The sequence below is a fragment of the Sesamum indicum genome, linkage group LG7 (genome assembly GCF_026168435.1).
Source record: "Sesamum indicum cultivar Baizhima isolate 11 linkage group LG7, ASM2616843v1, whole genome shotgun sequence".
NCBI lineage: Eukaryota > Viridiplantae > Streptophyta > Magnoliopsida > Lamiales > Pedaliaceae > Sesamum > Sesamum indicum.
This window is the reverse complement of record NC_142663.1, coordinates 4,411,498-4,434,456: the sequence shown is the minus strand read 5'-3', so window position 1 is coordinate 4,434,456 and position 22,959 is coordinate 4,411,498. Positions and strand designations below refer to the sequence as shown.

The window sequence follows — 22,959 nt, the reverse complement described above, 5'->3', positions numbered from 1 at the left end:
AGAGAGAGGGAGAGAAATCTCAAAATGAGAGTTTATGATTGTTGTGTGTTTAAAATGGTGAAATGACAAGCCTTTATATAGGCATGCCAACTTCAACAATTAAAACAACAATTAAGAAAATAATAATGAAAAATAATGACAACAAATTCCCCCATCCAAAACCGATCAGACCTGAATTTGAAATGTTTTTGTTTCATGACATTCATTTGGCAATTTGAAACTGAAAATTTAATATTGGAATGAATGCTATTTCATTTCTAATAATGACATTTAAATGTAAATGAAACTGAAATGTTCGGCAATGGAAATGGATGTTCTTGTCGTGTTTCAAGGTGAAAACGCGACATTAAAAGACAGTCGTTCAATGAGAAGGCTTAAAACGAGCCGTCAAATCGAGGGCGCGAAGAAGATTGGGGGCGATTTTAAATCAAAGGCCCAAGGCGACGCCATTTTGAAGCAATTAGGGCTCAATTCAGAGGCAGGAAAGATTGAGGATTTTGAGGGGATTTCTCATTCCAAATTTAGCCAGGCAAGCGACACGTGTATGGCTGGCAATGAATGAGCCGCTGCCACAGCTGCTGTCATCCCCATTTTGAAGGTTACAGACATGCGAGGCAAAAGACCAATCACAGTCTAAGGAAGGACGAAGTTACAGCGAGCTGCAGTAGTTTTAATAGATTGACAGGCTTTAATCGTTACATTTTTGTCTGAATTTGTAATCCTAATATTTAAAGATGAATGGGTTGTAAGGAAGAGCCATCTTTTGATTAATGAAAAATTATGATTTCTCCTCATCTCATTTCCTCTGTTCTTTCCCACCCCCATTCTATTTAAAGTTTGAAGGTATTTTTATGCAATTTCATTACCAGATTGTTACATTTGGCCTCAGAACCACAAACTCCTTGGACCTTAAAAAGCTAAAAATCTCACAAAAGGGCTGATGGAACACGGCTGAAAGAATTGCAAGAAGCACAAATAAAAACGGACATTATGTTTTTGGATGAGAGAGCAAAAACAAAAGCTAGTGTGGATAAGCTCCATGGACAGATAGACCAAATGATGGAAGTGCAAGAAGGCCTCCAAGCCTCAGTGTTAAATGTTGAACACAGTCTATTCAGTGTTCAACAACTTCAAAGTTTGGTTGAACAACTACAACAACACAACAAGAACAAACCTATACTTGGTGAAAGGTTAACTGCAACCTTGGAGAAGGGTTCTAAATTCAAGGCCACACCACACAATACTTTCAGACAGGAAGGAGGCAGTAGTATCAGACATGAAACCGGTGGAACTCAAGGCTCAGGGACATCTAATATCTAAAACAGATTGGAGTTTCCACATTTTGATGGAGAAAATGCTCGAGGTTGGGTAAGGAGGTGTTCAAGGTATTTCTAGTTGATACCAATACCTGAGGATCAAAGAGTACCTATGGCTTCCATTTATATGCAAGGTAAAGCAGAGCTTTGGTATCAAGGGTACGTGGAAAAGAGAGAGTTCAGGTCATGGGATGAGTTTGTAGTCAATGTATTGGGGAGGTTCGAGGCGCTTGATAATGCAAGGGTGACAACTGAATTTAATAAACTGCATCATGAAACTACTATGGATGCCTACCTAGAAAGGTTTGAAGAGTTGAAGGACCAAATGCTCATCTTCAACAGGAGTTTAGAGGAAGATTTCTTTATGATGAAATTCATCAATGGCCTCAAGGATGAAGTGAAATCATTTGTATCAACCTGTGAACCTACCTCACTTAATCAAGCCATCAACCTTGCTAGGAAGCAAGAACAGACAGTCAATGGCATACTAAAAAGAGCTCACCACCCCACCAGAAACTTATCACCCAAACCACCAAATAGAAATCCTTCCCCAAGACCTCTAATACAACCCACAAGGTTCTTGACTGAGGCTGAAGTAAGGGCCAAAAGAGAGAAAGAACCTTTGCTACATATGTGATGAACCCTATGTCCCAGGGCACAAATGCAAATACAGAAAAGTATATATGTTGCTAGAGGATGAGGGAACCAAGGACTATGAGGAAGATGAGCAAGATAAGCAAGTCCCTGAAACAGAAACTGAAAAGGAAGAAGATGTGTTTGTCTCACTTCATGTTATGAAAGGGAACTTTAACTACAGAACCTTGAGATTGAAGGGAATAGTCGGGGATAAGGAGATCCTTATCCTCATAGACAGTGGTAGCACGCATTGTTTTCTTGATGAAAAGGTAGCTGGACGTTTGGGGTGTAAGCTTGAAAATACACTTCCAATGATGGTACGGGTAGCAGATTGTAGTAAGATCAGTAGTCATTTAACATGTCCTAAGTTCAACTGGGAAATTCAAGGGCACAAATTCACATGTTCAGTTAAGTTACTCAAGCTTGGGGGCTATGATTTAGTATTGGGTTGTGACTGGCTTGGGTTGTACAACCCCATTGAACTTGCCTTCCATCAAAGAAGGATAACTCTCAGTCGAGGTTCCAGCAAGGTGATCCTCAAGGCACTTCCTTGCAAAGCAGGAACAAGGACCCTATCTACACACTCATTAGCTCAACTTATGAGAGGGAAAAACCCTGAGGTACAAGACAAATTATTACTGAGCCATAAATCTCAATTAGAAGGTGCAGAAAATTTCAAGGTGCAAGAAGTACTGCAGATGTATGAAGATGTGTTCAGAGAACCATACTCACTGCCCCCTGAGAGGAACATTGAAAATCGCGTAGAATTGCTCCCTGAGGCAATACCAAGAAGACAACAGCCCTACAGGTATGCCTATGGACAGAAAACTGAAATAGAGAGGATTGTTAAGGAGTTGTTAGACAGTGGCATCATAAGACTTAGCCAAAGTTCATTTGCTTCACCAGTTTTGTTAGTTACAAAGAAACATGGGGGATGGAGGATCTGTGTTGACTATAGATACCTTAACAAACTCACAGTGAAGCACAATTTTCCTATTCCAGTCATTGATGAATTATTGGATGAATTGCATGGTGCAAAATATTTCTCTAAGATTGATTTAAGATCTGGTTACTTTCAATCAGAACGAGAGAGGAGGATATCCCTAAAGCCAGTTTTATTACACACAGTGGGCATTATGAATTCCTTGTGATGCCTTTTGGGCTGTGTAATGCCCCCTCCACATTCCAATCCCTTATGAATACTGTTTTTTAGCCTTATTTGAGAAAATTTGTGCTGGTTTTCTTTGATGACATACTCATCTATAGTAAGGATTGGGGGCAGCACTTGATACACCTCAAGAAGGTAATGGATCTCCGCAGAGAACATCAACTATATGCCAAAAGGAGTAAGTGCTTCTTTGCTCAGAAGGAAATAGATTATCTGGGGCATGTTATTTCTCACAAAGGTGTAGCCACTGATCCCCTTAAAGTTGAATGCATGATTAATTGGCCTGTACCTACCAATGTCAAGGCCTTAAGGGGTTTCTTGGGTCTCATTGGTTATTACAAAAGATTTATACAAGGCTATGGGGCTATAAGTAAGCCACTTACCTCATTACTTAAGAAAGATGCTTTTGAATGGAATATAGAGGCTGAGAATGCTTTCAATCATCTCAAGGAGCTAATGGTGTCAGCACCTGTGCTAGCCATGCCTGATTTTTCCCAGCCCTTCATTGTTGAAACTAATGCTAGTGGGAAAGGAATAGGGGCTGTTCTGATGCAAGGAGGAAGGTCTATATCTTATCTCAGTAAAGCTTTGGCCACTAAAAACCTGGGGCTGTCTACCTATGAGAAGGAATTCTTGGCTCTCCTTCTAGCTTTCACAAAGTGGAAACATTATTTGCTTGGAAGTCATTTTATTATAAGAACTGACCAGAAAAGTCTCAAGCATATTCTTGATCAGATGGTAGATTCAATGCTACAACAAAAGTGGGTAACCAAATTGTTAAGACTTAGCTATGAAGTCCAGTACAAGAAGGGCAATGAGAACAGGGGTGCGATGCCCTTTCCAGAAGGATACATCAAGAAGAAGAACCACAAACTCATGCCATATCCACACAAATTCCATTGTGGATCCAAGAGATCCAAACCAGCTATGTGGAGAATACTCTTTTTCAAACTATAATACAGTCCAAGATTGTTGATGCTACCTCTTTTCTTAACTACAGCTATGAGTCTGGAATATTGAAGAAAGGAGGGAGAATCTATGTGGGCAACCATGGAGGGATCAGGGAGAGAATCCTCAAAACCCTACATGATTCTGCATTAGGAGGACATTCAGTTATTCATGGTACTTATCAAAGGATCAAGTCCTTATTCTACTAGCCTACAATAAAAATTGATGTGCAAGAATGGGTTAAGGGATGTGAAACCTGCCAGAGAGCCAAACATGAGAACAATCCGTATCCTGCATTGCTTCAACCCTTACCAGTGCCTGACCAAGCTTGGTCCTGTGATTCCATGGAATTTATTGAAGGCTTACCAAGCTTTGAAGGTAACGATTCTATCTTGGTTGTGGTGGAGAGATTGACCAAGTATTCTCATTTCATAGCACTTAAACATCCCTATACAGCCACTTCTATTGCCAAGATGTTCTTTGATAATGTTTACAAACTGCATGGATTACTTGTTAGCATAATTTCAGACAGGGATAAAGTATTCACAAGCCGGTTCTGGAAGGAATTGTTCACTCTCTCGGGGGTCTCCTTGGATATGTCTTCATCATATCACCCACAGACTGATGGCCAGACAAAAAGGATAAATCAATGCGTTGAAAATTACTTAAGGTGTATGTGTATGCAGAAACCTAAGAAATGGGCTCAATGGCTCACTCTAGCTGAGCTCTGGTTCAATACTAACTTCCACTCTGGGCTCAAGGCAACCCCTTTTCAAGCCCTCTATGGGCATCCACCTCAACAGCTCCATATAGGACCCTATTTGCAGAGTCATTCAAATGCTGCTGAGTTGATGCAAAAAAGAACCAAGGTTCTACAGTTGTTAAAAGAGAATCTTCAGCATGCCCAACAGAGAATGAAGTTGTATGCGGACCAGAAAAGAACAGAGAGGGAATTTCAAGTGGGGGATGAAGTATTTCTGAAACTTCAACCATACAAACAGGCCTCTGTGGCTTTAAGGAAGCAATCGAAGCTGTCTGCAAATATGTTGGCCCCTACAGAGTGATTGAAAGGATTAGAAAAGTTGCTTATAAACTTGAATTACCAGCAGGCTCTAAAATCCATCCAATTTTCCATGTCTCATTGTTGAAGAAAAAGATAGGATCCAAGTCTATCATATTGCTATCCTTGGTCGAAGGTTGGTTCCTAGGAACAATGTTGGTGTTCCTCAGGTTTTGATTCAGTGGGCTCATTCCACCCCGGAGCAAGCAACGTGGGAAGATTACTATGTTGTTGCTGCAAGGTTTCCCAGTTTTGATCCTTCGGGATAAGGAGCAAAAAAAGGAGGAAGGGATGTCGTGTTTCAGGGTACAAACGCGACATTAAAAGGCATCCGTTCGATGAGAGGGCTTAATAAGAGTCGTCAGATCGAGGGCGCGAAGAAGATTGGGGGCGATTTTAAATCAAAGGCCCAAGGCAGCGCCGTTTTGAAGCAATTAGGGCTCAATTCAGAGGCAGGCAAGATTGGGGATTTTGGGGGGATTTCTCATTTCGGATTTAGCCAGGCAAGCGACACGTGTACGACTGGCAATGAATGAGCCGTTGCCACAGCTGTTGTCGTCTCCATTTTGAAGGTTTCAGACATGCGAGGCAAAGGACCAATCACAGTTTGAGGAAGGACGAAGTTACAGCAAGCTGCAGTAGTTTTAATAGATTGACAGGCTTTAATCCTTACATTTTTGTCTGAATTTGTAATCCTTGTGTTTAAAGATGAATGGGTTGTAAGGAAGAGCCATTATTTGATTAATGAAAAAATCTGATTTCTCTTCATCTCGTTTCCTCTGTTCTTTCCCACCCCCATTCTGTTAAAAGTTTGAAGCTATTTTTCTGCAATTTCATTACCAGATGTTACAGTTCTATTCTATGGGTTTCCACCAAAATCCCAACGGACATTACACGTCCGTCGTCGATGAATTGCGACACTCATAATATGAATGCATTATTTAATCAAGATCCATCTAACGAGCGACTTTTGCTCGCATCAATAATATCATCTGAAACTATTTTTTTCTTTTTACATTTGTTTTATATTTCATTTTGTGGAGAATCGCGTTGGTATTCTTTTATATATTCATGGCATTGTAGTTTTTTGAATTCCTTTTACATGCAAATAAAACTATAATATGTGATGTATGGCATTTTATGGGAAACTAATATAGGAGTTTGACAATTTTTCAAAATGGGGTACTCATTAACACATTGTAATTAGCAAGGATTTTAAGGTGCATTTGAAAAATAAGGGATTGAAGTGCGATAAAAGGAAAAAAATGAAGGACTAATAGTGAAATTTGATCTTATAATGAAAGCATTTCATAATTAATAGGATTCACTGTTTGGACAAAGCTGATGCATAATAGCCTCATTCATTGCAATTTAATGTAGTTGTTCTCAATCATCCACTTGAGACTCCAGTGATCCTTCTGGCATTTGTAAGACCAGTAAGCCCATCCAAACGTGGCCTTCCCGTAAACCTCCATCTGAGCCTGCCCAAACCTTTGATAGTCTTCCTTCGTTGCGTTTTGAGCTGCCCACTCACCCGTCCATTCTCCTGGAAATATTACACGGAGAAGATGCGTATGACGTGATTTAAATTATATTTATTTAATTAAATAAAAAATAACCGATCAAAACCGATAAAAATATAATAATTCTAAATATGCACTAATAGAATATAATTGGTGGAATAAATTGATTAAAAAAATAATCATCTTATTAAATAAATAAATGGGTGAATAGCAATTTATCCCCCCGTGATATTAAAAATGAGCACATTACCCCCCTATGAAAAAAATATAGCAATTTACGTCCTTATATAGGGAGGTAGATTGCTTCATTTTAAAAGTCATAGGGGGGTAAATTGTTGTATTTTAAAAAATATAGGGAGGTAAATCACTATTTATTTTTTCACAATGGGGTAATTTGCTCATTTGCGATATCACAAGGGGGTTGCTTGCATTTTTTTCATAAATAAATATATAGAGGGTATTAATATTCTAGTGAATTAGTATTATGATAACCAAAGTTAGTTGCTCTTAAGGAGTTAATGAGCTTTAATAAATAGTATTAACTATCAAGCACACTCAATGCTTGTGCTTTAAGTTTTTATTATATTTATTTAATTATATAAAAGAGAAGAAAAATAAATTAAATAACTGATCATACTAAAATAATTTCTATAATCTTTAAATGTGCATGTATAAAATATATTTTTATAAATTAAAATAGACTTTGGAGAGAGTTTTGAAGCATTAATCGGGTCCCGACTTAGTCTGCATAATTTGTTTGTACTTATATATACATAAATTTAATATTTTTATATATTAAGAGAACAATATATACGTTTTAATGTTTATATAAGTAAGACATATATTCTAAAATTTTTGTTATTTCAATATCTAAGACATGCACATATAAATATATGTCCTTTTTCCGCCAGCGCTCAACCTTCTCGCAGGTAGAGTGATCCCCGACGAACAAAATGACTGAAAAGTCGCGAAAATAAAAAACAGGCAGGATCAAAATTATACCCTAAAAAATTGGGCAAAAACATCAATTGATCTAAGTTATGGAACAAAAAATACATGTAATCCTTATTCTAACGTCTCATAAACTCCATCTTTGTGTAATTTTATCTGAATAGTTCAAGAATTTATTTTTAAATACCATATAAGGTCTTATAAACTCTACACAATACTAAGGGAAAAGTATTATTTTAGTCCGCTAAGTATGCCTAATTTTAATTTTAGTCGATAATTATGTTTATTTTTGTTTAGATCCAGTAACTTATGAAATTACTTACTTTTAGTCTTTAGCAGATTTTCAGACAATTTTACCCCTATGCAACTTTTGAAAGGCAGTTTTAGTCCATATGCACTCATAGAGGTAAAATTGTCCGAAAATTTGCCAGAGGACTAAAAGTAAGCAATTTCGTAAGTTACTAGACCTAAACAAAAATGGACATAGTTATCAGACTAAAATTAAAATTAGGCATACTTAACGAACTAAAATAATATTTTTCCCCAATACTAATTAGGCTATGTCGGACCATAGATTTGGACTTGACTAAAGATTTGAAACTAATAGATTTCAAATTCATTTTGTGAACGCTTTAAGGCTAAATTTGAATTGGTGAATTTTAATATCTCCACATAATGGAAAGAATTTGAATTCAGATATAGTTTAAAATTAGAATAAAATGATTGAAAATCTTTTAGATTTAAAATTAGTCAAACAAATCCAAAAAATTTCCTTTTTTAGAAATTTGAAATTCATACTTTCAAATTTGTCAGTCCAAACGCAACCTTAACCAACTCGGACTTACCAACTAAACTCAGAGGACCGTCTGCCGGAGTCACTTGCTGCAACGCCTTCGCCCGCTTGTCATAAATGAAGTCGATGTTATCCTTCGGACTAAAAGTCGAGAAGTAATCGGAGAACATATTGTAGTAGTGCACGTCGATGACGACAGAATGAGAGAGGGCGTGCGCAAGGGGAAGGAACTCTCTATCGTCGCCGGCCCCCAGTCTGCTCGATAGTATCACATAAGCACTGGAACTGTACTTCCTTACTGCATCGTAACCTGCTCTGTAGTAGTTGCTCAAGTCATCGAACGTGACCGCTGGTGCGAAAGGCTCGTTCATGAGTTGGATGCCGCCTAGGCTTGGCCTATTAGCATACCTGACATTCAGATTTAAAGTCAATGGTTGGTTTCGTTTTACTTTTACTAGCGGCTGTACTAACAGTAGTACACGGCATATTCGATATATGTATAAAATATTTAAAAATTATCAATAATTTGAAGAAATCTAGATAAAAAGTAAAGTAGTTGGTTAATTACACTTAAACTTCTCTAAAAATATAAAATTACAATTTTTCCTAACAATTATAAAATTACACTTACATCTATTCCAAAATTTCTTCATTTACACTTTACCCCCTTCCGTTAGGATTTGGACGAAAAAATTTGGTGTTAGCAGAAAAAGATTACATAAATTTTCAATTTTGTCCGTCATTTAGTTTTCGATGTAATATTTTTGTACTTATAACGCGATAAATATAATATATCTATAGATAGATAGAGTGGGGTTAATATCATCACATTTTTTTTCTTTTAAGTACAAAACTATTAATGAAAATATTAAATCAGGGATAAAATTAAAAACTTATATAAATACTTTTACTAACGTCGGCATTTTTCGTTGAAACTCTAACGAAATAGGATTAGGTATAAACAGTGAATTTTTTGAGTGGGTGTAAGTGTAATTTTAGAAGTTTTTTTTGGAGAAAATTATAATTTTGTATTTTTAGATGGGGTATCCAAGTGTAATTAATCCAAAAATAATTGATGTGATAATAATAAAAGGGAGAACCTTTGAGCAAGGAATTCTATGACTGCAACAGTTTGTGTTATGTGGGATGCTCCCCATTCCTGAAATCCATCTCTGCTTCCACTGTGTTCAAAACCATTTTGTGATGCTGGAGGTGCATGAAGATCAACTATCACCTTCATCTTGTACTCCCTGCATATGTATCATATACCCCACTTCCATATATCAAATATTAATCACACAAATTTTTATCTTAATTTTCATATAGGGTGAATAGCAATTTACCTCATGCGATATTGAAAATGAGTATACTACCCTCCTGTGAAAAAAATATAGCAAAATTTACCCCCTATACTTTTTAAAATGAAACAATTTATCTTCTTATAAAGGTAGGTAAAAATTGCTTCATTTTAAAAATCATAGGGGGGTAAATTGTTGTATTTTAAAAAATACAGGTAAGTAAATTGCTATTTATTTTTTCATAAGGGCGTAATTTGCTCATTTGCGATATCATAAGGGGTTGCTTTTATTTTTTCCTATATATATACATGCAGCATATTTATGATAAATTTATGATATATATATATATATACTCTCTCTCTCTCCTCTGTCCCACTGTCGTCGCCCTCTCTGTCACTCTCACCCGTAGCCAACGCTCTCACCCGTAGCCAATCGATCAGATAGATATGAAATAGATTTAAAAAAACAAAAATTAATATATGATTCAAAGTGGATAAAGTAATTATTTGGTGGATAATATGATCGTATATTGGCTGGTAAAAAAATGATGTGAATCATTTGAAATATTTATGAGTAATTATATTGCTACAAATATTTAAAAATATAATTGGTGTTTTAAAATTTGGTGTTGCGGTGTAACAAATCGTCAGTTGTGAGTGAGATATGCTGTTTTTTTTTTTATATTTATCTATACTATTATTAAAAAAAAAAAAAGAATTCTTTTCAAAATAAAAGCAAGAAAAAATTACCCACACTTACAAACGATGGTTGATGACACAGTCGCACTAAATTTAAATATGACAATAACACCCTCAGTTAGAACCAACTCTTTTATTATGCATAAGTTGATTTTCTTTTATATATTTGTTCATTGTTTTTTTTTATTAAAAAATGTGATGAATTAGTTTATATATTATATTTTTATTTATAATATATTTTAAAATATTAAAAATTATTTATAATATGTATGTAGATATGGCGTGCAACAATGGCCAGTACTATTATAGAGGAAAGATGGTTTATAGACTCAAAGTGATAGTTTTGATACCACTAGACCAAATTATTATAATACCAAAAATGCTCTATTATTAATACAACATATTTAACTTCCCAAATCACGTGTTGAATTAATTATTCAATCACGTATCTTTAAAAAATTAATTCTATACAGTTACGTGCATTCACAAATTAAATTTATTCCTTTTTATTTAAATTTATTATTAATTAAAATAAAAATAACATATTAGTATTTGTATTAAATGTAAGACAATGACAAATTTTAATATACAAGACTAAATTATGAGCTTCAATAAAATATGAGAAAAGTATTATTTTAGTCCGCTAAGTATGCCTAATTTTAATTTTAGTCCGATAACTATGTCCATGTTTGTTTAAATCCAGTAACTTACGAAATTGCTTACTTTTAGTCCTCTGACAGATTTTCGGATAATTTTACCCCTGTATAACTTTTGAAAGGCAGTTTCAATCCATATGCACTCATAGGGGTAAAATTGTTTGAAAATCTGCCAGAGGACTAAAAATAAGCAATTTCGTAAGTTACTGGACCTAAACAAAAATGGACATAGTTATCGAACTAAAATTAAAATTAGGCATACTTAGCGGACTAAAATAATATTTTTCCCATAAAATATTAATACCATGGTATCTGTGGTGGCAGCTGCCATGGTAAATATTTTTACCATGGCTTTTATCTATGGCAAATAAATTTTTTTTGGTAGAAAATTTATGTTTTTGCATTGATTTATTTGGTCAATAAAAAATATTTACTTTGAATTTTAGTTCATAGCTATTAAAATTATAGTCAATAGTTAATTTTTTTCTAGTGTTGTGTAAATTGATTTTAATTTTCGATATTTGTGTTCAATTTTAAAATAGTCCACCCTGTTCAATTGACTTCAAATTAGTCACTTCGATGCCTGGTTTTCTCATTTTATCTTTATACAACTTTTTTTTTTATATAGAAAAATTATTTTGGTCCCTTACTTTGATTTTGAATTACAGGTAAAATTATATTTTTTGTCCTGTAATATTAAATTATTAGTATTTATAATCTTCTAACTTACTTTATTTACACATTTAGTCCTTTTCTGATGAATTTTAGTTCTGAACATCTCATATTTGGTTATTTTTTGATAAATTTAATCCTATATTGACAATTTTGATCGTAAAGACTCATAGTTACAAGACTAAAAATGAGATCTATTACAACGTGAAAGGAGACTAAATTGTCGATATAGGACTAAATTTATCAAAAAGGACCAAATCTGAAATGTTCAAAATTAAATTCTTCAAAAAATTTAAAAAAAGGATTAAATATGTAAATAAAGTAAGTTACAGGACTAAAAATATAATTTTGCCTGAACTGAAATTTCGTCCCTCTTTCCGAAATATAACTGTTTTTAATTGAAAGTATTTATTATTGGACAATTATTTAAATAATAATTTGATAAATAATGTAAATATAATTTTGCGACTGCCATGAAGTTCTTGCACTCTTCAAATTAATAAAAAAAAGTACTTGAATAAATAAGTTCAAGAAAAAAAATTAAATATAAAATAGAGCAAAAACTTTTAAGCAGAAAAGCTTCTGAAATAGAACAGAAAGAAAAAATGAATATGTCAGCTAAAATGCATGAAAAATTGTCTATAAAACCCCTTACAATCAATGTATATATAAATATATTTATGTAAAATAGAGAATAATTTTTTTTCAAGTAAAAATTTCCGAAAGCCAAACACTATGTTTGTTTTCATTTTCAAATTATTTTCGAGACAAGTCAAAATATACTCAATGTTTGTCATCATTCAAAAATACATTATTTAGGTGTTTTTAACTGTTTTAGCATAAATACATACATATATATATACATACATATACAAAAATATATATAAAAAATCATGATTTGACAATGAACAGTAATTTTTTACTCCCAAAACACAACATTAAACATATAATACTTATTTTAAATTATCTCCAAAAATAAATCCAGACATACATATTATTTCTAATACACACTTATTTATCTTTGTTTTTCTCTCTTTATCTCCACAAAACACTTATATTTTACAAAATTACGTGCAAGGTACCTATTTTCAAATTGAAAATAAAAAATGTCGAGAAGTAAAATGAATTTTACTCGCAATTATTATAGGCAGAACTATATTTTTGGTCCAAGAAGATACCGAATATGAGTTTGTTATTCCATACTTTATTCTAATTCCAAACTTTAAAATTTGCCGGGCATTTGATCTTTCTTTCTAAAAGCCGTTATATTTTAACCGAAACAGACCATGTGAAATTTACGTGGACAGTTTGAAATTTCGTTGGCCGTTAACGTCAAACCCTTCCATGTGAGTTAATTTCACGGGGTTTTTACCATCAAAAGCTAGTTAAGAAGCAGACTTACGGAAAATTTTTGTTGGCATCAAGCTTAACCGAATCAAATCAATTACAGAGCAAGTATATCACGTTTGTTATGTAATTGGTCACTTTATTTGAATTGTATACCAATCACAAGACAAATATATAATACTTGTCATATAATTGATTTAAGTTCAACTGAATTGAATCCGAACTAAAATTTCTTCAAACTTAGTTAATACCCCAACCGACAAAATTAAAATTTTGAAATAAAAATTTATAAAAAAATATGAAATTTAAATTAAACGATCACCTCATCTAAATACCACCTATTGTAGAGTAGAATTTTGGGAGTGAAGATATATATATACTTACTCTGCCCACGTGAAGGCATTGTCTAGTGCCTGCAAAGAGCCCCCAACAAATGGTTTAGGTGGATCAGGGTTGTGCATAATCCACCACCCAACCGGAATTCTAACAGCCGTCAGCCCATTCTCAGACATGAATCTGAAGTCATCTGCTATTATGTATGTGTCCCAATGATTCTGTGATTTGGACAACTTGTCATTACATAATAATAATAATGTCAAGAAAACTACAAAGTCAGTTCGAGAAAACTTCAACCATTTATTTTTATTATCCTTAATAAAAATAGGATTAAATACAGTATCATCTTTAAAATATTCACTCTACATCAATTATTCTTAAAGTATTAAAGCCTTCAAAATTCCTATGATCTTTGCTTTTTAAATTTGAAAAGTCTGCTTTACTCTTATAAAAATTGCTTTATGAAAAAAAATAATAATAAAGAGATGTTTAACATGCCAAAATCATCATTTGTTTAATTTTAATTTCACTTGTTTATCGAGCTTTTTTTTATTTTGTAATCCTAAAGTACGTGTGGCTTATTTTGTTTTAATTTTACTTATTTGTTAAACCAAGTTAAACTAAATTGGTACGTGCATAAAATTACCACATTTATAGAAATATATTAATTTCATATTTTTTTATTAGTTCATCAACCCTTTTGATTTTATTAATTGTATATTTATTTAGGTAAATATATAAATATATGTGCATGTATAAATTAATTTTTAATATAATTTTAGAAGTAAAACTAAAATAAATGAGCTCAAAGTATTTTAGAATTACAAATATTAATCATATATGCATGTAGAAAAAATCTTAATGAATAAATTTATACATGCATATACGATTAATTTTCGTAATCCTAAAATATTTGGAACTCATTTTATTTTAGTTTCACTTGCTTCTAGAATCAAATTAAAAATAAATTTCTACATGCATATATATTTATATATTTACTTAAATAAATATACAATTAATAAAATCAAAAGGGCTGATGAACTAATAAAAATATAAAATTAATATATATTTATATATATGATAATTATATAAATATGATAAGTTTATGCATGTATAAATTTATTTTTAACTGATTTGACACACAAGTAAAACTAAAATAAAATGAGCCACATGTATTTAAGAATACAAAATAAAAGGAGCTCGATTAACAAGTGAAACTAAAATTAAGCAAATGGCGGCATTTCAAAAATCTCTTTATTTTTTTTTTTCACAAATCCATATTTTTAAGGGTAAAATGGACTTTTCAAACTTTAAGAGCAAAGGTCAAAATTTTGTTTTTGAAGGTTTTAATACTTAAGGGGATAATTGATGTAGGGTGAATACTTCAGGAATGATAACTGTATTTAACCCTATTATCAATAGTCTAAGGATATTTTTGTCCATTTTTATTTAATCTAACGAATTATAACAAAGAGACGGGGGTAAGTGAAGGTTTAGTTAGTTTAGGGAGGTAATTGATGAGGATGACATACTTTAGAGGTGTAAAAATTCAGGCATTCATCGTTGTCCTTTCCTTGTTTTAGTGTTTTCTTTTATAATTGTAGTGACCAAGCGTATTGCAAATATGAGAATACGATAATGTAATAAAGTAAAAATGCTCATATTACCATATATGTGTATATATATTATTTAAAAATTCATAATTCTTGACAATTAAAAATACAAACTATTTAGTGTGGGGGGGGGGGGGGGAAGATGAACAACGATTTAAATTTTTTCTACCAATAATATTCTATTTATGTGCGTGTAAAGTTATGTGATAAAATTATTTTTTAAAAATATCAATTTTTATTAATTATTTATTTTATTTTATTTTATTATGAATTAAATAGATATAATAAAAAATTTAAGCTGTACATAAGTAAGGAGTCTGTTAAATAAAAAAATATTTTTTTTATGTAACTAGTGTTGTTGCACGCGATTTTTTTTAGCATATAAAAAATTATAATGTGAGATAAAGAGAAAAAAAAAATAAAAGACACAAAATGTGGTGGGTGAGGAAAAATAAAAAAGTATGTGAGAAAAAAAAATATGGGTAAAGTAAGTAAGAAAAAATAAATTATAATTATAGATTTATTAAAAATATGAAAACTTACAATAAAAAATAAATTGTAATAGGATATATTAAAATTATGGAAGTCTGTGAGGGCAAAGAATATGGAGAAGATGAAAGAGAAAAATGAAATAGTGGAACGAGAGAAAAAAATTATAATTATAAATAATTTTAAAAATATTAAAATTACTATTATAGATATTTATTTTTAAAAAAAATGGTGCAGTCAATTAATTTATTTTTTTAATAATAGTATGGATAATTAAATTACCTTGACGGCTGATGGAGCTTTATCAGGGCCATAACCATTTGTCAACTGATACTCGCCCTGTAAGGTTCCCACTATGCTCATTTGGAACACTGACGGATTCTGATCGCTCCAATCATCTGCGCTTCCACCATAATCTCCCCTCACTGAATCCCCACTCACTGCCTTTCTCATAGTACAAAAATGATAAACACATCATTCGATAACTCTAATTATCAACACGTAGTAAATGTTATAATTATACTTATGATTAATTGTTATTATGAAATTGTATACTAATAATATGACAAGTTGCGTGGTTGATTGTTATATGCATTGCATATACATGCCAGAAAGACATTATTACATGACCTTCGATTATCACATTTGCACTGCATGTAATTTTTTTAGCAGAAAAAAGTAACTAAAAAATGATCAAATATATAAAGTGTAAATTTTATAAAATTAAAACAAAAATAATATATATATATATATATATATATCAAAGTATAAACAAAAACACTATCTTTTGGAGGAAAGAAATGTGACTTTTCTTCTCTCCGAACTTGCACAAAAGATGGCCAACTTGTCTTCCACATCATAATTTTAGCCACGTAGGATCATAAATCAATAGAAACGCATCTAGGTGTCATGCCATGTCACTTTTCCGGCACAAATTATAAATCCAATCGACCGGAAGACTAAAACTAATCAATTTTGCAAGTTACTGGGGTTAATAAAAAATGGGCATACTTATAGGACTAAAACTAAAATTGGACATACTTAACGGACTAAAAAAATATTTTTTCCAAACTATAAATAACGTTGAACAATTATGCTGACACAGAGAGTGTGCCATTAATTACTAGTATTACTTGAAAACAAAGGTTCATGATCCGAAATATGAAAAAATAAAACAAAAGTTGATTATTCTCTATATTATCAATAAGTATGGCTTAAAAATTTGAGTAAATTAATACTATCAATTACGTTTATATGAATTAATGTGAAAATTTAATGTTTTTCTACAATTAATTAATATTTGACATGATTTTAAATATGATCAAATTAATAATATTCGTCATGATTGTTAATTTTTTCAGCATAATTTTATAGTTTGACCCTAATAATTGAATAGTTATATTTGTTATAGTGGAGGGACAGAATATTTATGAAAATTAATTAGTTAATGATCAGAAATCAAATAGCACACACCTATTGGATCAAATTTACCATCAGTTCTTCCACTCCACGTAGACATTGACATGAACATATTTCAAAATTAAAACACCAATTAGAGGGGTTTTTGCAACTTCTTCAAATAAATTTTTATTAATTTCTTGTTGAAAATTAGCGAAAATTAAGAGTATTGTTGATTTATATTTTTTGCCTTTAAATTATTTATGATGAGTTGGTTTATGTCAAAACTTAGCTCTCTCCCAATTTTTACAGCTTCAACTTTTAACTATAATTTTTGGTCCCTAATCTTTAAAAATTATTACAATTTTGATCCATTCGATTCATTCAATCTTAACAACTTTCAATATCCTCTATTTGTGGGGAAATATTCGTCTCATCAAGGGGAATCGAATGGTATATTTGATCGTTGACAACTCGCCATGATGGTGCCGAAATTTTAACGAGGGTTGGCAGCAATTCGTCGTAAAATAAAATATTTTTTTTTAAGAAAAAAAATTTATCACCGCGGTGACATAGAGAATTTTTTTTTTTTAAATAAAAAATTGTGGCACCGCGGTGCCACTTATTTTTCTAAATTTTTCTAAAACACATTACTTTTCTAATTTTTCTTTTTTCCTGCATTTTTTAAATAAATTCCCCTTCATTTTTTTATATTAATATAAATATATATTACATTTTTTGTCTCTATACTTTGGGTCAAATTCAATCTAACGGCCCAAAGTATAGAGACCAAAAGTGTAATATAGATTTATACTAATAAAAAAAAAAAAAAAGGCCCTTCACACCTACAAATGGAGGTTATTGACACTGTTGCACCAATTTTTGTAGAGTCAATAATGATCTTCAACTGATAAAATAACTAATCATTTTTTTGTTATAACTAACTTATTCAACTTTTTATGTTTTGCATTATCTGATAAATTAGGTTCTTTTTTTTAGAAAAAAATGTAATGTATTGCTTATATATTTGACTCTCTTATTTAGAACATATTTTAAAATATAAAAAAATATTTATTACATGCACAAATGAGCGAAAGTACCATAATAGCTAATATATATATAATAAAAAAAAAGTCATCTACACTCAGACGACGGTAAATGAACCACTGCACTAATTTTTAAATATATCAATTATATCTCTAATTAGATCATTTTAAAAATGAATTGTAATTAATCTTTTCATTTCCCCAATTTTAACATCACTACACCAATTTTTTCGATGTATCAATAGTACCTTAAGTTGGTTTCTTTTATTTTTTATTTTATATTTTTGAATTATTTTATTGCTTTATATATTTTATTTTTATTTATAATATATCTTAAAATATAAAAAAATATTTATTATATACATACAAAAACAAAAAAATCACAACAATTAATATATACATGCAAGAATGATGGGCCACGATAATTAATATATATATATATTTATATATATATGTTAATTAATAATTACCTGTAAATAGAGGCCATTAGAGCAACGAATACGCACTCTGAGGGGGTTCTCATTGTTCCTCACAATGACAAATGTCTCATCTTCCCCTGCTTCAGTTGTACGGGCAAATGCCCTTTTGCCTTGGTCGGAACTGCCCACTCCAATGAAGTCTTTGTTGTAAACCCTAAAGTTGAATGTGCTCTCATTTATTCTCCATAACTGCACTCAATTAATAGGATTAAAAGTTAATGAAAATAAGTTGAAAAGACTTTTTATTTTTTTTAATTTTTTCTCTTTTAAATTTTTTGGTTTTAAACTAATTAAGAGGATGTTTGGCTGAGCTTATAAGCTCCTCAAAACATCTTTAAAGAACTTAAGAGGATGTGTTTGAAATTTTTTCTTAAAGAGCTTATAAGATCTCAAAATAAGATGTTTTGGATCTTATAAGTTCTTTAAAAAACAGTTAACTTTTCAAACTTCTTTTATAAGATCTTATAAGCTATATAAAATTAATATGTTATGAGACGAATATATCCCTATTCATAAAAAATATTATAAATTATACGACTAGAAATAATAATTGCATTAATAACGAAAACATCAATTATATGTCTATATTAATATTCGACTAGCATGAACTTACATATATATTATTTTTATTCAAAAATTTTATATAATAATTCGTTATTTTTTTTGTTATTGTAAAAAGATTATCTATTAAATTTTTATTTAAAACTAAACTAATGTGTACTATTTATAAAAGTGATTTAAAATTCTTTAAAAAACAAAATATGTCAAGAAATAACAACTTATTTGATTCTAATGGTATTATGTCCATTTTAATCTTTTTACCAATTGAAGATCTTAGTATGTCAAAACCCTAACATCATCTAAGCTCTTAAAAACCCTTATAAAATATAGGAACTTATAAGATGTTTTAAAAAAGCATAGTAAAAAACACCCTCTGAATTAGAAAAAAAAAAAAAAAAGCATAGTAAAGTAGGAGCTTATTTTTTCTTTTTCCCAAACACTTTTAAGTTTTAGAATTATTTAACTTACAACTTTCTTTACAATTTATTTTCGCTGCAAAAATAATAACTATCGGAAAGATTGTCGAAGAGTCCTATTTAAGTAATTGATAGTATTATAAGCTAGTAAGATCGATGCACGTACCCTAAAAGTTTCCCAGCCGCTGGCAGTGGGACGATTGGCCACCAAATCCGATCCACCACCATTTTCTGCAGATAGATACATGTTGAGGCTCGTAGACTTGAGCTGGACTTGAGTTCCATCCTGGATTAGGTATTGACGAATTTTAATTTCTATAAGTTTCTGTTAACCTTTTCTGTAGGTGATCGTGGTTTGTTCAATGTACTTATATGTGCGAGGGTAGAATAGCCAGAGAATGTTAAGGGTATTTTTGTCATTTCATATATTAAGACAATTGTGGAGCTGATTATTTTACAAACTCTTAAAAATAAGTTGGGATTATTTTGCTTATATCCTTGAGGACTTGTAATGATGCCTTTAAGATGTTAATCATACATCAAAGAGTTGTTATTATTTAGCTTAATTATATGATCCAATGATAATAATTAAGACATCTTATCCTTTGGAGCATTTTAAAAGATATGCTAAGACACTTATAATGCAATAGAATTTTCTCTGAAAATAACAACAACAACAATAATAAGAATAAGAATAGGCAAAAAAAACCCATAACACTAGAAAAAATGTAACTTTTTTGTTATAATTAGTTACGAAAGTTAAAAGTAAAAAAGCATGAAATATTAATTAACAACGTCTACTAATTGTTGTTTGTACAAGCTTGCGAGGCCTTTTGCCACAGCTATCATAGTAAATACCGACTAATCGTGGTAAAAATTTAAACTTTGGCAATAGTTTTATGTGATAGTAATAAAAAGTGTTAATTTATCATGATTTTTATACCATAGTCATTTATAATATAGGGTATAATCCTTTTTTTTTTTTTTTTTTTTGCAGTGTGAGGAAAAGAAATCGCAATGTGACCCCCTAAAAACATGGGAGGTAGTAAGCCCTTTTTCTTTTTTTTAACTCTGAACTTTTGCTTGCATTGTATTATTTGGTCTACGTATCGGAACTGATAACATTCGAGATTATGCAGGATTATACACGAAAGATCCTTTTTGGCTCTCTCTTTAGCCCTATGTGTCTTATCCCTAGGAGGTCTTCCTCTACTAGCAGGTTTTTTCGGAAAACTCTATTTATTCTGATGTGGATGGTGTTCCAGTAGTCTTTGTGAATTAGTAGTTTTGAGCACCCCCAACTTACGGTTACACCTATATTTAAAAATAAGATATTTTGTAAAAAAAATTTGAACCCAACCCATTAGGTTGTGCCCTAACGACATGGGAGGTAGTATTTATTTATTTTTTTTTAAATTTCAGGAGTCAAAGTTGTTTTCCACTGTAGGAGGGTTTTGTGCCTATTAATATTTTTTTAAGTGGATAAAGTGCAATTTATCTTAATAAATTCGTCCCGACGTCTTATAAATTATAAAAAAAGACAAGGAAAAAAAAAAAAAAAGACAAATCTAATACCAGAAGATCTTTGTTGGGAATGGCATCAAAGAGAGATGGTTTCATCCAGCCTTCAACCACAAGCCATCCCCCCAAATTCACTGCTTTATATGGAGGGTTTTGCCCAAAGCTCTTGGTGATTGCTACACAGAAAAGCCATGACCAGAAGCCAAAAGCTACGAGTTGCTTCATGCTTTGAGCTGGAGTACTCAGAACAAACAAGTTTGGCAGGATTTTATAAGGAAAAGCAAAGGATGGATATTGGTGAGTACTAATTCCCATCCGTTTTTGCCCCATGAACTATGCACGTTTTTTTACTTTGTCTTCTAAATTGTTTGTTTCTTTTTTCAATTATCACATCAGCTACAAGAGTTTTACAAATTACCACCTCATATCACTTTTTCGTAGAATTTTTCACCGAAAAATGGTCACATGCAGCGCTCATGTGCAAGAACTCCTTTATTTCTAAAAAGTCCTTTTTTTTGTTTTTGTTATAAGAACATTGTGTATTCCTAAAAAAATGAATCAGATTTGAGATGATATGGTTAAAAAATTACGCCAGTGCGCTGCATGTGAGCATTTTCTGCTTGAAAATTCCATCAGAAAGGGTCGTAACTTGCAAAACTCCCATAGTTTGCATGACAAATTAAAACGAACAAAAAAAAAGAATAATAAAGTACAAGAACAATCATAATTCGAATAACAAAATATTTTTTAATTTCCAATTCCCAATTCAATGATGAAACTCAAGTCAATAAAGTAGTCATGGACTTGGGGGAATTAGGTTGCGGTCCTTTTGACCTATCCAAATGGGATAATAATTTATTACAGGGTTCAATACAGTTACTACCCTTGAAGTATCCACTCTACATCAATTATTCCACTAAAGTATTAAAACTTTTTAAAATAAATTTCGACATAGGATGGTTTTGATATTTTAAAAATCTCTTTAATTTTTTTTTCAAAAAATAATTTTTGTAAGGGTAAAATGGACTTTTCAAACTTAAAAATTAAAAGTTAGGGGAGTTTTTGAAAGTTTTAATATTTCGAGGGTAACTGATGTTCAGTGAATACTTCAGGGATGGTAACTGTATTTAACCCTATATTATATCTTTGACTTATATTTATCTAAAACATCTTATAATATATTTTTAGAGTTTGATGAGATTTTTATTTAAAACATCTTATAATATGTTTTTAGAACCCAATGACATCTTATTTTTTAATTTTACGATCTTTCAACATCTTATAAGATATTTTGAAAAGTTTATAAACTGCCTAAACTTTTCCATAAAATTAATTTCAGTCATATTTACTAAATTAAATTTGTAAGATCATACAAAATTGCTTTTTGTTTTTATTTTTTTATTTGAAAAAAAGCCTACTAAATTATATGTATATATAGACTTACTTGACAAAAGTTAGCTCACAAAAATAATTAAGGATAAATCAAGGAAAAGTAATAAATGTCTACCTCAATAAGTTATTGTAATAAAAAATTATATCTATTATACTTTATTAATATTCTACAATTACATCTATAGTATAATACAAAAAAACTTTTTATCGTACTAATTTTTAAATACTCAAATTTATTCTAAAATTCATTTCCCCCTGAAGACAAATTTGGTTAGAATAGTAATTTAATTTTTTTAATAATCTCACAATTTTGTATTTTATATCTCTCACTGACTACTCCATGTTTCTCTCTCTACAAACTTCTTCATATTTGTTTTCTTACAAACTTTTATATTTTTAATAAACTTACAATTACAATATATTTTTTCTCAATCATCTCACCCTATCTTTCTTTTTTCTTATCATATTTTTTTTCTCTCGACCTCACATCACAATTCTTTTTTACATACCCGTAGGAACAACGTGCAATAACGACTAGTAAATATTAAGTAAATTTATTTTATAATTTTGCACATACATCGAGTGTACTATGACGACTAGTACAATTATATGATTTTTACACTCAACCCGGAAGGCTAAAAT

At 31.1% G+C, this 22,959-nt stretch overlaps 2 protein-coding genes across 3 annotated transcripts; one reads left to right on the top strand and one right to left on the bottom strand.

Annotated features, from left to right (window-relative positions):
- The first annotated feature begins 1,999 nt into the window (after positions 1-1,999).
- Positions 2,000-3,103, top strand: LOC148787484 (uncharacterized). Its single transcript, XM_088882381.1, has one exon. The coding sequence runs from the start codon at positions 2,000-2,002 to the stop codon at positions 3,101-3,103; it is 1,104 nt and encodes a 367-aa protein (XP_088738507.1).
- A 3,291-nt stretch (positions 3,104-6,394) lies between these two features.
- LOC105165997 (putative glucan 1,3-beta-glucosidase A) lies at positions 6,395-21,247 on the bottom strand. Of its 2 annotated transcripts, XM_011085167.3 has the most exons (9): positions 20,980-21,247; positions 19,571-19,690; positions 18,419-18,616; positions 15,787-15,948; positions 13,451-13,620; positions 9,496-9,645; positions 8,448-8,803; positions 7,571-7,608; positions 6,395-6,674 (listed from the first exon to the last, which is right to left on the bottom strand). In XM_011085167.3, exons 1-9 carry the CDS (start codon positions 21,238-21,240, stop codon positions 6,519-6,521), a joined length of 1,611 nt encoding a protein of 536 aa, XP_011083469.2. In that variant the 5' UTR covers positions 21,241-21,247; the 3' UTR covers positions 6,395-6,518. The 2 variants fall into 2 exon arrangements, with proteins under 2 accessions (XP_011083469.2, XP_020550982.2); XM_020695323.2 differs by lacking the exon at positions 7,571-7,608 and having other exon boundaries at positions 20,980-21,244.
- Positions 21,248-22,959: the final 1,712 nt, after the last annotated feature.

What these genes read in the sequence shown, in the direction of transcription:
- LOC148787484 (XM_088882381.1), top strand. Translation starts at nt 2,000, where the DNA reads ATGTTGCTAGAGGATGAGGGAACCAAGGACTATGAGGAAGATGAGCAA.
- LOC105165997 (XM_011085167.3), bottom strand. Translation starts at nt 21,240, where the DNA reads ATGGGAATTAGTACTCACCAATATCCATCCTTTGCTTTTCCTTATAAA. An exon ending in CTAATGGCCTCTATTTACAG is followed by an intron (nt 15,949 to 18,418) that starts GTAATTATTAAT and finishes ACTATGAGAAAG; the next exon opens with GCAGTGAGTGGGGATTCAGT. An exon ending in AAGCTCCATCAGCCGTCAAG is followed by an intron (nt 13,621 to 15,786) that starts GTAATTTAATTA and finishes TCCAAATCACAG; the next exon opens with AATCATTGGGACACATACAT.